Here is a 16,907-nt window from a genome sequence, read left to right on the forward strand (position 1 = left end):
GAATGTACCTTAGTAGCTAAGAGCCAAATTCAAGTGCTCTAAACTAATAGAGCCAGATGCTGTGGGGAATGTGCCAGAGTTTATCTGACGGCTGCAGCACTAGAACAATCCAGAGCCTAGAATAGTCTAAAGACTACAGACAACAGTTCTATCCTTCAACCTGGCCACAAAACACACAGCCGCTCTGCTCCCCTATCTAACTGCCTGAAAAACTGTAGGGAAATGGCACTTAGTTTCTGTTTTGAAGTAAATAATTGCCATTGATCTGCATCAAAAGGAACGAGACAAGAACCAAGCTGATTTTGTGGGTGTGTGTGGGTGTGGGCAGGTGCAGGTCAGTGTGGGGTGTAATCCTCTACTGCTCTCCACCTTAGTGGAGAGTCTCTCACTAAATAAGGAGCTCATTAATTCAACTAGCCTGGCTGGTCAGTGAGTTCCATGGATCCGCCTGTCTTTGCTTTCACTCCTAACTTCTGTGCCGAGGCTATGAATAAATGTTGCTGTGCTTAGGTTTTACATGGGTGTTGGGATACAAACACAGGTCTCCTCATGCTTATGTAGCAGGTACTTTACTGATTAGGCCATCTCCCTGGCTCCACTTCCCACTTAAAAAAATTATTTTATTATGTGTATGGGTGTTCTGCCTGCATGTATGTTTGTGTACCATGTGCATGCCTGATGTACATGGAGGCCAGAGAGGGGGTTGCGTCCCCTGGAACTGGAATTATAAAGGGTTTTAAGTCACCATGTGGGTGTTGAAAATCAAACCAGGTTCTCTGGAGAGTAGCTATTGCTTATAACCTGTGAGCCATCTCTCCAGCACACTGCTTCCCCCTCTTTTAAATGTAAAAAAGTCTCTTCTCAATTCTTTGGCAAAAAACAGTCTATGGATATGTTTAAATGTTTTTTTCCTGCAAACTTCACTATTAGAAGGTGTAGAGGCATGACAGACAGGTTCCCTAGGCAAAATAACCATGTTCTATCCCAGTACTTCCATCCTACCAGCCTGTCAAGGAAGGAGTCATACAGTCCTGTTTCCACAACACAGAAGAAGGTTTGGAACCAGGCTCCAGTGCCGAGGACAACCACTCACCTCCTCTCTGACTCCTCAGCCATCTTCAGTGCCAGCACTTCAGCCTCCAGCACCTTCTGCTCCATCAGGCGCTTCTCCTCCTCTGTCCGAATGGCTGTGGCCTTGATTCGCTGCATCTCTTGTTCAGCCTCTGCAGCCTTTTGTGCCAGAAGTTTGGCCTCCTCCTCCGTGATCTGTGCCTTTTCGGCCAACAGGTCAGCTGTTTCCTCAGACCGCATCTGGGAAGGAAAGTGCTCTCAGATAGTATATATGCTTATCTCTCCACAGACTCCCCCAACACAGCAACAAGAACAAATATTTTTATGTGTATAGGTGTTTTGCCTGCATATATGTTTGTGCACCTGTACGTGCAGTGCCTTTGGAAGCCAGAAAGGGCCAACGTATCACTTGGGGCTAGAGTTACAGAAGGTTGTGAGCTGCCATGTGGGTGCTGGGACTCAAATCTAGGTCCTCTAGAAGAGGAGCCAGTGCTGCTAACCACTGAGCCATCTCTCCAACCTCCAGGAACCAGTCTTAATCTCCCTATGTCTTCTCACTGAGAGACTCCCAGTCTGTCACACTAAAGATTCAGCCTTGCAGGCCTTGCAGGCTCCTCTACAGGAGAAAAAAAATCATCCTATATAGAGAATGCATTTCAGCAGAAGCTTATGTTTGTGGGGGAATAAACAATTTAAGCCCTGTTCTGTCCCTTTCAGTCAGTGATTCAAAAGTAGGAGTCATGCCCACTGCCTACTCCTGAACAAATGTCTGGAGACTATTTTCCTGCAGTGCTCGAGAATCTAATGTAAGGTAGGCTGGGCATGGCAGGTATGCCTCTCCTTCAATCAGGGTCAAGAATACATAGTTTTAGCTGGGCGGTGGTGGCGCACGCCTTTAATCCCAGCACTCGGGAGGCAGAGGCAGGCGGATCTCTGTGAGTTCGAGACCAGCCTGGTCTACAAGAGGTAGTTCCAGGATAGGCTCCAAAACCACAGAGAAACCCTGTCTCGAAAAACAAAAAAAAAAAACAAAAAAAGAATACATAGTTTTCCTTGACTTTATAATGAATTCAAAGTCCAGTCCAGGGCACCTGAAACTTGTCTTCCAACTTATCACACCGCCAAACTGAATACATAAAAATGAATAAAAACGTAGAGCTCTGGCAGGTGGTGGCAGCGCACACCTTTAATCCCAGCCCTTGGGAGGCAGAGACAGGCAGATCCCTGTGAATTCGAGGCCAGCTTGGTCTACAAAGTGAGTTCCAGGACAGCCAGAACTAAAAGTGAAACCCTGTCTTGAAAAACCAAAACCAAACAAAAAACACTCCACATAAAGTCTTGGGCATGCTAGAAAATAGCTCTGCCACTGAGCCATATCCCAGTCCTAGGGTATTTTTAGACTGGAACGTCATTACTGGCAGTTAGCAGGTAGAGGTAAGGACATAACAAATATCCTTCAATGCAGAGAACCACTCTGTTAGTAGTACCAGATTTTGGTTGGTACTACTTTCCAAAAGTTGGTAGGGCCAAGGCCAAGAACCCTGACTCAGAGGCAAGTCAGTTATGAAAGTGGAGTTTGACTGCAAATGAACTGAACCTAAATTTTTCAAAAAGAAAAAGTACTGGTGTTTTAAAAAGTGAAATAAATTCACAGTCCACAGAAGGCCTAATTTCACAAGTCCCATGTCACCTCCAAGAGCCCTAACCCTCAGAAATCACCAGAGCTTCGTTGGCCATTGTCGCTTCTTCTTTCATCTGCAGAAGCCTTCTCTCTAACTCGTCCCTCGTGCGCTCGGCCTCCTCCCGCATCTGCTTCTCTCGAGCCAACCGCTGACGCTCCATCTGGGGGTAAAAGAACAGTTCCAAGTCACAGTGCTGCAGAAACCCAAGAATGGGCAGTTTCTGGAGCCTCACTCTCCTCTGGGCTTCTTTCCAGTGTCTTCACTTGGGGTAGCCTGGGTCATTCTTGTTGTCTGCTGCTCTCTGTCCTAAACTAACTGCAGAATTAAAAGATGTACTTCTTGAAACAAATTCCAGTAGTGAGTACAAATTCAGTCTCCACATGAAGAGAAAAGAGCATTCTTGTACACAATATGATATGACCTTACAAAGCTCTGTTATTTGGGAAACCTCACATGGCTCTGTTCTCTGAATGGCAGTTCTCCATACAGGTTCCTCCTCCCCAAAACAGTGGCCCAGAAAAACACAGCTCTCTTATCTGTTCAGATGAACTACCCTGACATTTTTAGTCCCTACGGCCCCTTCACACAATTTCATCCACAATAGCACCACTTCCCCCTCTGCTTACAGAGAATGATAGTTCCCACTCCGAATTTCACAGCAGGAAGCTGCAGTGGCTTTGCACGGTCTTGTATAGCCCCATGTAGAGGCAACTCACAGGCAGGCAGGAACACAGACCCCATCCTTACAGAAACAGTACAAAGCCTCTACTGCCATCCCCTAGCCTTCTGGATCACAATGTTAATTGGGCCACCTGCCAACCTTAATAAATGGACCAAGACTAAAGACAGCACAGTTCCCTGTAATTCCAGGGCACTGAGTTCAGAAAGCAGAAGCCAGAAGTGGCCATTGTACTATTTTCTGCCTTAGATAACACAATCATGTTTAATTACTCCTTCTGGCTTCAATCTCACCCAAACTCTAGTACTACAAGGCCACCCTTTCTAAATATGAAGTTCCCTAAGCGCCCTCAATTGAAAGAATCATGCAAAATAGATAAGCAATAAAGTAAGTTCTTTGATTTTCCTCTTGACCTCAGTGAACAGTTGGCAATCTGTTCTTCAATTTCCACTAAAATACAATTTCCATTTCCATTATTCTCCTTTTGGAAAAAAAAAAAGGACCAGGCTGTCCCCAGTTCCCAGCCTTGTACTTTCTATGAGACCTTCACCTAAATAATAAAGGACTTCCTGTCCTTATGAAGAGTTTCAGATGCAATCCATCCTCTGAAAAGAGGCAGCACCAGCTCCACTTGACAGATGAGAAAACTGAGTCACACAGATGAAAAGATTTAGCTGCAAGGTTGGCATGTTCCACCAGGCAGCATTTGCACTATTTCCTCCCAGGGCCCCGGAGCTGTCATACTCCTCTAACTTCTAAACTTTCCTCTGCTGAAAGTAAGGTCAACGAGTATGCTTCTTAAAGTTGTCACTACTCCTCCATGTTAGCGTAGCAGCACTTTTTTGTTCAGTAGACCCTATACCATTATCCCTAAAGCATCCAAAAGAAGACACTGATGGTCTACTGTTCCAGAAAGCAGAGGGCAAGCTCACAGCTCACTGCCTCACACTGGGTATTTCTCTCTAAAGCCTGGGGCTAGGAGCCAGCCTCTCTGGGGTTCCCAAACCAGAGAACACCACACAGACTAATTATTACACCTCTGAGCTTGCAAGTCCTGAGGGGAGCCAACTGCAGCTGTAGCTACTCCATCAAACAGTTCATCCCAGACCACAATTGAAATTCTCAGCAGCAAGGCTCAAACTAGCTGTGGATTTCAGTGAGCAGAGAAGGACTGTGAGTAGAAAACATCAATGCAGCCAGTCCAGTCTGCTGGTAGGTGCTGCCAGCACCTCCTGCAGAGGCCCAGCCATGTGTGTCCAGCTGACCTGCAGCAAGGAGTGCAGCAGGAGCCTTATTAGCATCCACAACATGCACTGAAATGGCGTCTTCTACTCTATCACCATCTAATTAGAAAGGGCACTGACTTGGCAGGGAAGACAGACGTAAAGAAGGACAGCTAGACAGATAGGGAGACAAAACCATGCCTGGTTACCTTGTCCCAAGTCTGTGATAAGTACAGAAACAACTAATAATCTTGGTTTTTTTTTTTTTAAAGATATGCTATTGTAACTTAGTATGAATTTCCCTTAAAATTTTTATTATGTCTATTTTATTCATATAAGTGTGCACGTGACAGTCATAGAACAACTTGTAGAAGTCAGTTTTCCCCTTCTACCATGTGACTGCCAGGCATCAAACTCAGGTTGTCAGGTTTGGTGTCAATTACCTTTACCCTCTGAGCCATCTCGCCAGCCCAAGTGCTTAGTTTCATAGTTGACAACCCATTATCTGAGCATTAGCTAAAAAAGATCCAACAGGAATGGAGTAAGACAGGTACGTCTATTATCAGGCTGACAACAGCCATCCTTTATCTCGAAGGCTGAGACTGACCAAAAGTAATATCATCAATTAAAACAAGGTCTTTAGGTCGGGTGGTAGTGGCACATACCTTTAATCCCAGAACTCAGGAGGCAGAGGCAGGCTCTGTGAGTTTGAGGCCAGTCTGGCCTACAGAGGAAGTTCTAGGACAGCCAGAGCAGTTACACAGAAAAACCCATCACAAAAAAACAAAGAACAAAACAAAAACTAAACCAAATCAAAACAACACAAGATCTTTAATGATTATTATTCATTAATGTGTATGAATGAGAACACGAAGTTTGTGCACATGTCCTATGGTGCATGTGTGGATGTCAGAGGACAACTCTGTGGAGTCTGCTCTCTTTCCATCTTTCCATAGGTTTCAGATATCACATCAACAATGTCAGGTTTGCACAGCAAGTACTTTTCCTTGATGAACCACCTTGCTAGCCCTAAAACCGTGTCTTAGCTGGGCATAGTGGCACGTCCGTGATCCCAGAATTAGGGAGGCTGAGGCAAGAAAACTGTCTTGCGTTTGAGGGCTGACTTGGCTCCACAGAGTGTACCAGGCCAGCCAGGACTACATAGTAAGAATGTGCCTTAAACAAATAAGATTGAGACTGGAGAGATAACTCAGTTTTAAAAAAGTACTTGCTATACCTGGGTTTGATCCCTAGCACTCACAAAAAAGGTCAGGCATAGTAGTATCATACTAGGAATGTAGAAACAGCCAGAGTCCTAGGGCTTGCTGGCTTAGCTTTATAGTAAGTCCCTGGCCACTAAGAGACTTTGCCTCAAAAGATAAAGTAGATATTCCTGAGTAGATATACCTAAGTTTGACCTTTGGCCTACAAAATCAAGTGCACAAATACATAAATACACAAACCAAATGAAAGAAACAAAACCTGAAGTCTTACTCACCTGCTTCCTAGCCTTCTCCTCCCGAGCCTGGGCTTTCATCTGCTGAACTTCTAAAGAGTCAGCCTTCCTTCTCCTCATAAATAGGTCGTGGTTCCCAATACATAGCTGGAGAATCTATGGCACAGAAATAGGAGGAAATATGGTAAGTATATAAATTTACTTTGCGCAGCACTCGGGAGGCAGATTTCTATGAGTTTGAGGCCAGCCTGGTCTACAAGAGCTAGTTCCAGGACAGGCTTCAAAACTACAGAGAAACCCTGTCTCAAAAAACTAAACCAACCAACCAACCAAATAAATAAATAAAAATGCCATTTCGCTGGGCGGTGGTGGCACATGCCTTTAATCCCAGCACTTGAGAGGCAGAAGCAGGCGGATCTATGTGAATTTGAGGCCAGACTGGTCTATAAGAGCTGGTTCCAGGACAGGCTCCAAAAGCTACAGAGAAACCCTGTCTCAAAAAACAAAAACAAAAACATTTTCCTTTGTTGTCTTCCAGCCCACCATGGCACAGCTGCAATCTGAGGAAGAAAGGACGGAATAAAACACAAAGCCGTGTTCCCAGTTCTGGGAGCATACACAGTGAATAGAGGATGCTCCATTCATCACCACAGTGTCCTAAGTCAAGATGTGGCAAGACAGATGGCAGATCAGGGACCATCAGCCAGGATTAGGTTGTGTCAAACGTTATTTATATGGAAAGAAATAAGCTGGCTTTCTCCCTCATACCAAAAAGCTGATTCCAGTTTCAAAAGTAACTTTATTTGAAAATACAGAGTATTTTTTTAAATCAAGATAAGACGTCAAGTAAGAAAACAGAAGAACAAATGATCGAGGTTTTTTTTTTTTTGGAGGAGGGAGGTTTGAGACAGGGTTTCTCTGTGTAGTCCTGGTGTCCTGTAAACCAGGATGACCTCGAACTCACAGAGATCGCGTGAGATCCGCCTGCCTTTGCTTCTCAAATGCTGGGACTAAAGGCGTGTGCTACCATTGTCCACCCAGTTTACGATGGAGTATTTTATGTGTCGACATGAAAGGTGAAAATGTTTACTCGCCATAACATCATAAAGAAGGAAAACGAGCCTCACAAGGAGGATAATAATTAATAAAGAAAACAAACAAACAACCCAAGAGAAAAGTGGTCAAAAGACCCAAAGCAAGAACTGAACAGGGAATTAGATTTGATCAACAGGTATAAAGATGTAACTTCATTAGTAATTATAAAATGCAAATCAACATGGCAAGTGGAGAGCTGAGATGTACCTCAGCAGAATGCTTTCTTTCTGACATGCACTGACATGCACTATGCTCCAGATTTTATCTCCACTTCCCACCTCCCCTCCCCTCAAAAAGGTTAATTGTATAGGTTAAACCAAAGAGAAAAGTATTTACCAAATCAAATATCATTTTATAGCTCTTAGCAAGAGAAACTAGGGCCAGCTCCCTGGCAGAGAAGCATGTGTATGTATGTGTATACATATATACACACAGATCATTTAATTCCTTAGAAAGGTTAGTTCTCTGTCATGAAAACCAGGCTCTCAACTTACCAGCTTATTAACACGAAGCTTTGAGGAGTTAAATTTGAAGACATCAATTTTCTTATCCAGTGGCTTAATAGTAAACTGAAAGAAAGGAGTAACAGTTTCATATGACATCAACCAGGAATCCACAAAGTAGCAACTACACCGCCTCTAGTCCTGGCCTCCTGGTGCCCAGGAATAAAGCCTTGGGTAAGTCTGAGGCATACAGGGCCCAAGATTGGGGCTGCAGAATTTCATGACCCTAACCATCTTGGGTAGCTCTAAGGAACGGACAGTGGCACCCAGTCACATTGGCACAGTTCCTTGCCTTCATAAAGTTCGCAGTCTAGTAGGACTTAGTCCAACAACAGCCAAATACTTAAGAGATAACACCATATATCAGTGTCTCACTGGTGGGACATGTCACAAATATCCTAGAGGTTTAGAGCAGATCTAGCACAATGGGAGGCATTACAGTTGGTCTAAGAAGTATATGGCAGAATAGCTAAAAGATAGGGTGGAGGGGCATTCTAGACAAGTCAAGTAATAAGAATAAATTCAGTATCTAGCACTGAAAATTAGAAGAGGAGGGGATGGTGAGCACGATACTGACCATATTAGCTCTTTAGTAATTTGCACTGATACAGCAGGCTTAGATGGATAGGAATGCTGATAGGTTGTGAAGAAGAAAAACCTCAGAGGGGGTGACTGTTGTGGAATATTATTTCAACGGGGCAAAGATGTGTTACATTTGCTCATGCTGTGGAGTATTTAACTGAGAAGGTGTGTGCATTTGTTTCTGCTGCATTTGTTTAATTATTAAAAGACGTGTTGCTGTTTCACATTGCTGGCCTAAGGCATCCGATTGATCTAGTAAAAAGCTGAATGGCCAATAGTCAGGCAGGAGAGGGGCAAAGCTGGTAAGCAGAGAGAATAAATAGGAGGAGAAATCTAGGTTGAGAAGAGAAGAGGAGCAAAGGAGGTAGAAAAGAAGAACAAGTTAATTTAAATTAAAAGAGCTGGCCAGAAATGAGTCTAAGCTAGGTCAAGCATTCATATCTAATAATAAATCTCCGTGTCATGATTTGGGAGCTGGTTGGTGACTCAAAAAAGAAAGCTTGGTATAGGTGACACTTAATACAGCAAGTTCCTATGGGTTTCTGAGCATGGTCAGTAGGTAAAAGATGCCAAGAGAAGAAATACAGTATGAAGAAAAATAGATTGCTGTAAAAGAGAAAAATACAGTTCCTGAAATCAAAAGGATTTTGACAACTTAGAAAGAGAAACTTAAAACACACAGACATACAGAGACATAGACACACACACACACACACACACACACACACACACACACACACACACACACACACACACAGAGACAAGTCAACTGCTACTCTGAACCACTGAGGAGACCAGAAAGCTCCCAGATTCCTAGAATGCCCCTGGAAATGTAACTCTCAGCTGAACATGATAACACACACCTGTCATACTGGCTCTCAGGGAGGAAGATCATATGTTCGAAGCCAATCTGTTCTATAGAAAGAGTTCCAGGCCAAACAGGACAACATAGACCCGCTTCAAAACCAAAACAAGGGGCTGGAGAGATGGCTCAGAGCTTAAGAGCACTGGCTGCCCTTCCAGAAGTCCTGAGTTCAATTCCTACAACCATATGGTGGCTCACAACCATCTATAATAAAATTTGGTGCCCTCTTATGGCCTACAGACATACATCAGGCAGAACACTATACATAATACATCTTTTTTTAAAAAAGCATATAGATCAAATATATTTTTAAATATTTATATATTTATTATGTATACAATATTCTGTCTGTGTGTAAGTCTGCAGGCCAGAAGAGGGCACTAGACCTTATTACAGATGGTTGTGAGCCACCATGTGGTTGCCGGGAATTGAACTCAGGACCTTTGGAAGAGCAGGCAATGCTCTTAACCGCTGAGCCATCTCTCCAGCCCAAGATCAAATATATTTTATACGCACATATGAAAATGCCTTCCTGACACCCATTACTTTGTACAATTAGCATATGCTAACAAATATTATAAAAGTACACACACATTCCCAAGAAAGACTTGTACAAGCCGGGCGGTGGTGGCGCACGCCTTTAATCCCAGCACTCGGGAGGCAGAGGTAGGCGGATCTCTGTGAGTTCGAGACCAGCCTGGTCTACAAGAGCTAGTTCCAGGACAGGCTCCAAAACCACAGAGAAACCCTGTCTCGAAAAACAAAAACAAAACAAAACAAAACAAAAAAAAAAAAAAAAAAAGACTTGTACAGCCACCCCTAGCAAAGCCGGAAAAAATTTTAAAAAATGATTGAGCCAGATATACAGGTCTTGCCTGCATGTGGTTTCCATTCTCAGGACTACTGAATATAAAACAGAAAATGGAACAAAAAAATGAGTTGCTTAGCAAATAAACTTGCCGAGGAAGGCAAATTCTTGGATATTTTTTTACATGTTTCTATTGTCCAATAAGAAATGAGCACACATAGAACGATGGCAAAAAAATTCTTTGTTTAGACTTTGGACAAGTTAATTTAGTCATAGTATTGTTCTGGTGTAGAATATTATTTATGAATTTCATAAGCTTATTTTTAGCCTTGCTAATGAACCCTAGAGCTGTGAGTGGGAAGTCACAAAAAGTACGGAAACCACAGACAGGCTCTCTGTCACGTCAGGCCACATACGAAGAATCACTAACTGTTTTAGCAGGATGACTGCTATCCATAAGTCCCATTAAGGCATGCCCAAGTAGCTTGGAGTCTGCTTGCTGTACAAGATACTGATGTGATCGAACATGATGGCCTTGAGAGGGCACGTTAGAGTTGGTTGTGTCACAGGGTATACTAGGGGACCTTAATCCTTGAGCTCTGAAAAACAAGTATTTGAGGGACCATTAGCGAAAGTGGGAGGCAAAGGACTAGTTACACAGTGGAACACTGACTACTTTAAGTCACATTTAAAGAGATTCCAATTTAAGAACCTGAAAACAAACAAACAAACAACTACCTAATGCTCACTTCTCAGGACAACCAGCTACAAAACCAACTGTCAGAATGTTTAGATGAAGAAATGCAATTGGCCTGGCAAATGGCTCAGCAAGTAAATAAAGGTGATTGTTACCAAACCTTAAGAATGGAATGTGACCAGGCAGTGGTAGTGCACACCTTTAATCCCAGCACTACCGAGGCAGGAGCAGGTGGATCTCTGTGAGTTCAAGGCCAACCTGGTGAACAAAGTGAGTTCCAGGAGAGCCAGGGCTGTTACTCGACAAAATAAAATAAAATAAATAAATAAATAAAATAAAAAAGAGTGTGACCCCTGGTACCAACATGGTAAGGGAGAGAAACGACGCCTAACAAGTTGTCCCCTGAATTCTATACACTCACCCTGGCACATACTACACCGCCTTCCTTCAATAAGTAAATAGATAAATGTAAAACAAGCAGCTCACTTTGAATTCGGTGTGAAATGCCTAACCATAACACCAGCATTTAGAGGTGTTGAGACAAGAGGACTGCTAAGTTCCAGGCTATGCAGAAAGACCCTGTCTGAAAGACAGAAATAGAGGGAGAGGAAGGGAGGAGGAAGAAGAGAGGCAAGTTCAATTTGCTTCAGCAAGCATGGTTGAGTAATCTAAACCACAGACTGGAAACAAGGGCCTAGTATTGCTTACCTTGAGCTGCTAAAAAAGAAAGAAATTTGCTCCAAGACCTGCAGACAACATGAAACATCACTGTCACTCATGGCCTACTCTGCGTGGACATGCACAGGCCAGGCTGCCTGCTTCTGCCTGGTGTCTTGTGTTCTCAGGGTCCGTCTCTGGAACTCCCCGATAAGCAGAAACCACTCTGGTTCCCAGGCCTTGCCACTCTACCCATCAGACATAAGATCTCAATGTACCTGTTTTCTGGTGACATGGATATCAAACATATCCCTGCCTTTACAGTAATTTCTTCTGAGAACTTGATCAGAAGTTAATGCAAGTGTAATAGAGGCCCTCACAACAACATCGTCAGCTCCTCCCACTTTACTCTTTATTTATTTACTTACTTACTTATAGAAGGGTGGAGTACATGCCCAGGCAGATGTGTGAAGGTCAGAGACATCCTGTATAAGTTAGTTCTTTTTTTTTCCACCATGTGGGTCTTAGGAATTGAAGTAGGAAGTTCGGCTTGATAGCAAGTACCTTTACTCACTGAGCCATCTGAGCAGCCCACATTGTATTTTATGTTCTAGAGCAGTCAAGCCATTACTGACTGGAGGGCTAATGCTGGACTTTCCTCATTTCTGTTTGCTCTCTGGCACAAAGCAGATGTTTAATAATTCCTTTAAAATTAATGAATAGGAAGCCAGGGTAATGCTCAGTAGGACAGCAAAAGTCTTGCATGTGCAAGGCTCTGGGTTTGATCCCCAGCACTGTATAGTAAAGATTAAAAAAATACTAATGAATACATAAAACATAGGACTGTTGCATTTGAAAAGCCATCATCCTATATAGAAATATGTGAATCTACTCTGGGCATATGCCTGTAATCTCAGAATTTAGGAGGCTGAGGCAGGAGTATTGCTGTCAGTTCAAGTCATTTTGGGCTACACAAAAATATTTGAACCTAATGAATCAACTAAAAAACAAGCTGCTAGATATTCCTGTGAGGGCTTTTCTTTTTTTCCCTTTTATTTTTTGTTTTGTTTGGTTTGTGTGGTTTTTCCAGACAGGGTTTCTCTGTGTAACATTTCTATCTACACTAAAACTTACTTTGTAGACAAAGCTGGCCTCAAACTCAGAGATCTGCCTGCCTCTGCCTCCCAAATGCTGGGATTAAAGGTGAGGGATTTTCTTAACCAGATTAGGTAGCAGGAAGACCTACCCTAAATCTGGACCATTTTTTTCTGATGGTAACCCACATAAAAGGACACAGAATAAGGAAACTTTGCTTTTGCCTGCTTGCTCTCACTATTGCTAGCAAGTTTATATATCCTGGTGCTACAGCATTCGTTTACCAATATTAGAGCTGACTTCAATGGGATTACAACACAGACTAAAACCAGAAGTTCTTCAGGAATCCCCCAGGCCTTCAACACACATCGAGACTGCAGAGACATCTAGCCTTGTGGATTGAACAACTTCTGGATTCTCAGTCTCTCCAGTGAGATGGCCATTGTTGGACTACTTGGGCTGTGCAAGCCAATCTAATGAATACCCTTTTTAATATACATATTCATCCTATCTGTTCTGTTTCTTTAGAGAATCTTGACTAATAGACCTCTTGACAAAAACAAAATATATAACTGTCAACCTGGCATGGTGGTTCACGCCTTTAATCCCAACATTCAGGAAACAGAGGCAGATCTCTGAGAGTTTAAGGCTGGCCTGGTCTACTGGTCTAAATAGCAAATTCAAGGTCAGCCAGGACTACACAATGAAACCCTGTTAAAAATTAAGACAAAGAACGCCCCCCCCTCCAACATGCGCTTTCTCTGTCTCTCTCTCCCTCTCTCTCTCATGCACTTTTCCACTACATGTATCAAACACAGTACATAGAGAAGCTTAACATAGACCACACTTAAAATACAAAGAAATAGAAAGTCAAGTTATCAGAAATGTTCCTTTTTCCTTCTTCTGTTCTTTGGGGTTTAGTCTTGACAAGTTGAGCTGCTCACTCTCCTGTTAGTCAATAGTGGGCTTTAGCCATGCCCTTTGAAGAAGGGATGCCAAAACCATTCCGTAAGTATTTTAAAAATCAACAACCAAAGTTCTAAAGCCTGGGAATTAAAAGACTTTCACTGACAAGGAGATGGCCTGGATTGGGAGCTTTGGCAAAGAGGAGAAACAGGAAAGGACCTTTTGCAGGACCAATGTACCCCAAGTGGCACCTGCAGTATAGACATGTCCTACCTCCTTGTCGCTGTAAGAGATGTTTCGGATTTCATTCCATGGGAAGGAGATCTTGGGGGTCAGCCTGTTCTCAGGGTCATAGATATGAAGCCCCAGAGCATCCACACCAAGCAGCAACTCTGTGCCCTTTTTATTCTGCAGAGCCAATAAAGAGCAACTGTTGTCAGCTTCCAGCTGGGGATTTTAGTCAACTTTCTAAAGAATTTGGCATATATTGTTATATTTGACAAGTTTCAACAAGTCTCAACAGAAACCACAGCTCTCTTGTAACCCAGGAGGCTTCCAGCTTCTGAATTTAGGGAAGCAGAGGCAAAACAATACCATTTTTGTGACTGGTGTGTCCCTTGAGTCACTGTGGACTCAGGCTCTTGTCACTGGCTTGGTGGTTGAAGAAATGGTACTTTAAATGTTGTGAATACTACTTAAATAACCAGATTATCAGCGGAGGGCCAAAATCCACATGTTTGAACATTTCTCCCATTATAGGAAATGGTAGCTTCATGGTGCCACTGTTACTTTGTGGCAATGTTCTTGCCTGGCACATACAAAACCCTAGCTTTGATCATCATCACACACATAAAAATTGCTGGATGGCTAGAAGGAAAAACTTCAGTCTAAGAACTAGATGGTTTTATTTTAGATTACAATGCAGTCTTGTAGTTTTACTATACTATACCCCAATATGGTAAAACGTTAACTGCATTTTGGGGGTAGCTATGTGGTGGGTATATATGGCATTCATTGAAAACTTAATTTTCCCATATGTTTCAAATGCCTGATAATGTTGGAAGAAATGCATACAAATTATACTTCAATGAAGCTGTTTAAAATACCAGTTAGTTATATAAATGCTGTATCTCTGAGAGGACTCCTGGGCAGCAGTTAGTACAACCAGAGGCTTAGTGCCCTGTGCTCCATGTTACTGACCCCACTATGGAGCCATCTTGATAGGCGGACCAATTTGTCAGTGTTTTTAGCCTTTGTAGTGGAAAGAAACTCCCTGCACACACAAGGACACTATAGCTCCTGACTCCTTGCTGACAGTAAGGAAATTGAGCCAAGACTCAAGGGTAGGACAGCAGATCTGCACACTGAGAAGGTGCTTGGGCTGTGATGAGAAGTACCAATCTAACAGCAGGTGTTGGATTGGGAGGTGTGCGCTCTAAGATAAATCTCTCTACTTGTTCTAACACCTGAAACCAGGCACTGCCACCCAGGCACAAAAGTGTTCTTCTTGTCTGCAAAGCTTTTCAAAGTGATGTGCTAACAGAAGTGAGACTTGTGTTCTTACATCTGTACCCCGTTTTGGAAAATAAGATATTTCTTTATGTTTCTGATATTCAAATAAAAAAAGAAAGGATTCCACCTTTTGTTATCATTATGACTATAACACTCCTAGAGACTAGAGAGGGTAGCATAATCCTCTGAGATTGTTTTAATCACCTAGTACCCCATTAATATGTTCAAATACCTAATTATCAGTTAAAATAAAATGTTTTAAGCATTTATCTTTCCTAATGATACACTTTAAGATCTCTAACATAAAACTACTAAAATGTCTTTAACTTTGTCTATTGTTCAACATAAAAAACAAACAAAAAGTAGTTCATGCTCATCTGATTCATGTAGAAATATCCGTATGAAGAAGCAGCAGCTAGCTGGTTTGGAGACTGCTGAGTAGCTTAGTGAGTCAAACTGCTTACTGCCACACCTGATGACCTGAGTTTGACCCCCCAGAACCCACATGGTAAAAGAAAACTCTAGCATATGATCCTCTGCTCACCACCAGGAAAAAAGAAACAAATGAAAAAAAATATATATATATAATTTTTTTTCTTCTAAGTAAAATAAATTTATAAGGAACATTAGTTTTTTTTGGCTTTTTTTTTTTTTTTTTTTTTTTGGTTTTTCGAGACAGGGTTTCTCTGTAGCTTTTGGAGCCTGTCCTGGCTGTCCTGGAACTAGCTCTTGTAGACCAGGCTGGCCTCGAACTCACAGAGATCCGCCTGCCTCTGCCTCCCGAGTGCTGGGATTAAAGGCGTGCGCCACCACCGCCCGGCTTTTTTTGGCTTTTGTTTGTTTTGTTTTATATTATTTTTGAGATGGGTTGTTTCTCTGTGTAGCTCTGGCTGTCCTGGAACTCACTCTGTAGACCAGGCTGGCCTCAGACTCAGAGATCCACCTACCTTTGCCTTCCGAATGCTGGGATTAAAGGCGTTCACTATCACTGCCTAGCCTAAGAGGGTTTTGTTTTTTGTTCTTGTTTTTTCAAGACAGGGTTTCTCTGTAGTTTTGGAGCCTGTCCTGGAACTTGCTCTGTAGAATAGGCTGGCCTCAAACTCATGGAGATCCACCTGCCTCTGCCTCCAAAGTGCTAGGATTAAAGGCATGTGCCATCACTGCCCAGCCCTAAGAGGTTTTTAAGGACTGCAAAATGTTTTCTTTCTTCCTTTCTTCTTTTCTTTCTTTCTTTTTTAAATATAATTAATAGTGGTGGTAGGTAACGGAAGTTAGGTGGGTTGACAAAACCACAGAAACCTACTAAATTGGCCTAACCTCAAGAAGTGGATGTTATGTAGAAATGAATGAATCTTTTAATTATTTAATATTTATTTACTTATATGTTGAGTCTGTGCATGCATGTTTATGCTACAGCACACATGTGAAGCTCTCAGACAATGTACAGGAATCAGTTATCTGCTTTGACCATGTAGATTCCATGGACTGAAGTCAGGATATCAGGCCAGGCAGCAAGTGCCTCATCTACTACTCATGAAACATTAGAAACAACTTTCTACATTCTTTTTTATTTTTTTAAGATTTGTTCTTATTATTATTTTTAGTTACATATTTATATGTCTGTGCACATAACTGCAGGTGCCCTTGGAGGCCAGAGGCATCAAATTCACTCTGGAATTGAAGTTTCAGGCAATGTGAGCCTCCCAAACTGGGAGCTGGTAACTGAACTCAGGTCCTGATGCAAAAGCAGTATGTGCTCTCAACTACAGAGCCATTGTTCCAGCCCCTGCAACCTTCTGCATTCCTATAAATACCTTTTTAGGCACCTGCTTATTATAGCAGAACATTTCAGTGTGCCCTGTTTTGTTTTTTATGCAATGAAATCCACAAAACCTGTATTTAGAAAACAAATTAAGTAGAAAGCTATGCTGGAGATGTGCTTAATTCCATTTACTCCAAGTTAACATAAGGATGTAGGAACCTGAAAAAGGAAAGCAAAGATTAACTGGAATCAGAGAGGCAGAAGATGACTGCAGGTGATCTACTCATCTGTGGCCATCTTAACCACCACTCATC

General features: G+C 42.4%; 1 protein-coding gene across 6 annotated transcripts in view; it reads right to left on the bottom strand.

Moving 5' to 3' along the window:
* Positions 1–16,907, bottom strand: part of Nf2 (NF2, moesin-ezrin-radixin like (MERLIN) tumor suppressor) — a 96,500-nt gene that overhangs the window by 24,728 nt on the left and 54,865 nt on the right. For 4 of the 6 annotated variants that reach the window (XM_075944139.1, XM_075944141.1, XM_075944140.1 and 1 more), the window contains exons 8-12: positions 13,593–13,727; positions 7,701–7,775; positions 6,154–6,267; positions 2,791–2,913; positions 1,094–1,311 (exon numbers count right to left, since the gene is read on the bottom strand). In XM_075944139.1, coding sequence (XP_075800254.1) covers positions 1,094–1,311; positions 2,791–2,913; positions 6,154–6,267; positions 7,701–7,775; positions 13,593–13,727 — 665 coding nt within the window. The remainder of the gene's footprint in view (positions 1–1,093; positions 1,312–2,790; positions 2,914–6,153; positions 6,268–7,700; positions 7,776–13,592; positions 13,728–16,907) is intronic. The other 2 variants (XM_075944142.1, XM_075944143.1) reach the window with 1 other exon arrangement.

Source organism: Microtus pennsylvanicus, chromosome 12 (genome assembly GCF_037038515.1).
Source record: "Microtus pennsylvanicus isolate mMicPen1 chromosome 12, mMicPen1.hap1, whole genome shotgun sequence".
Lineage (NCBI taxonomy): Eukaryota > Metazoa > Chordata > Mammalia > Rodentia > Cricetidae > Microtus > Microtus pennsylvanicus.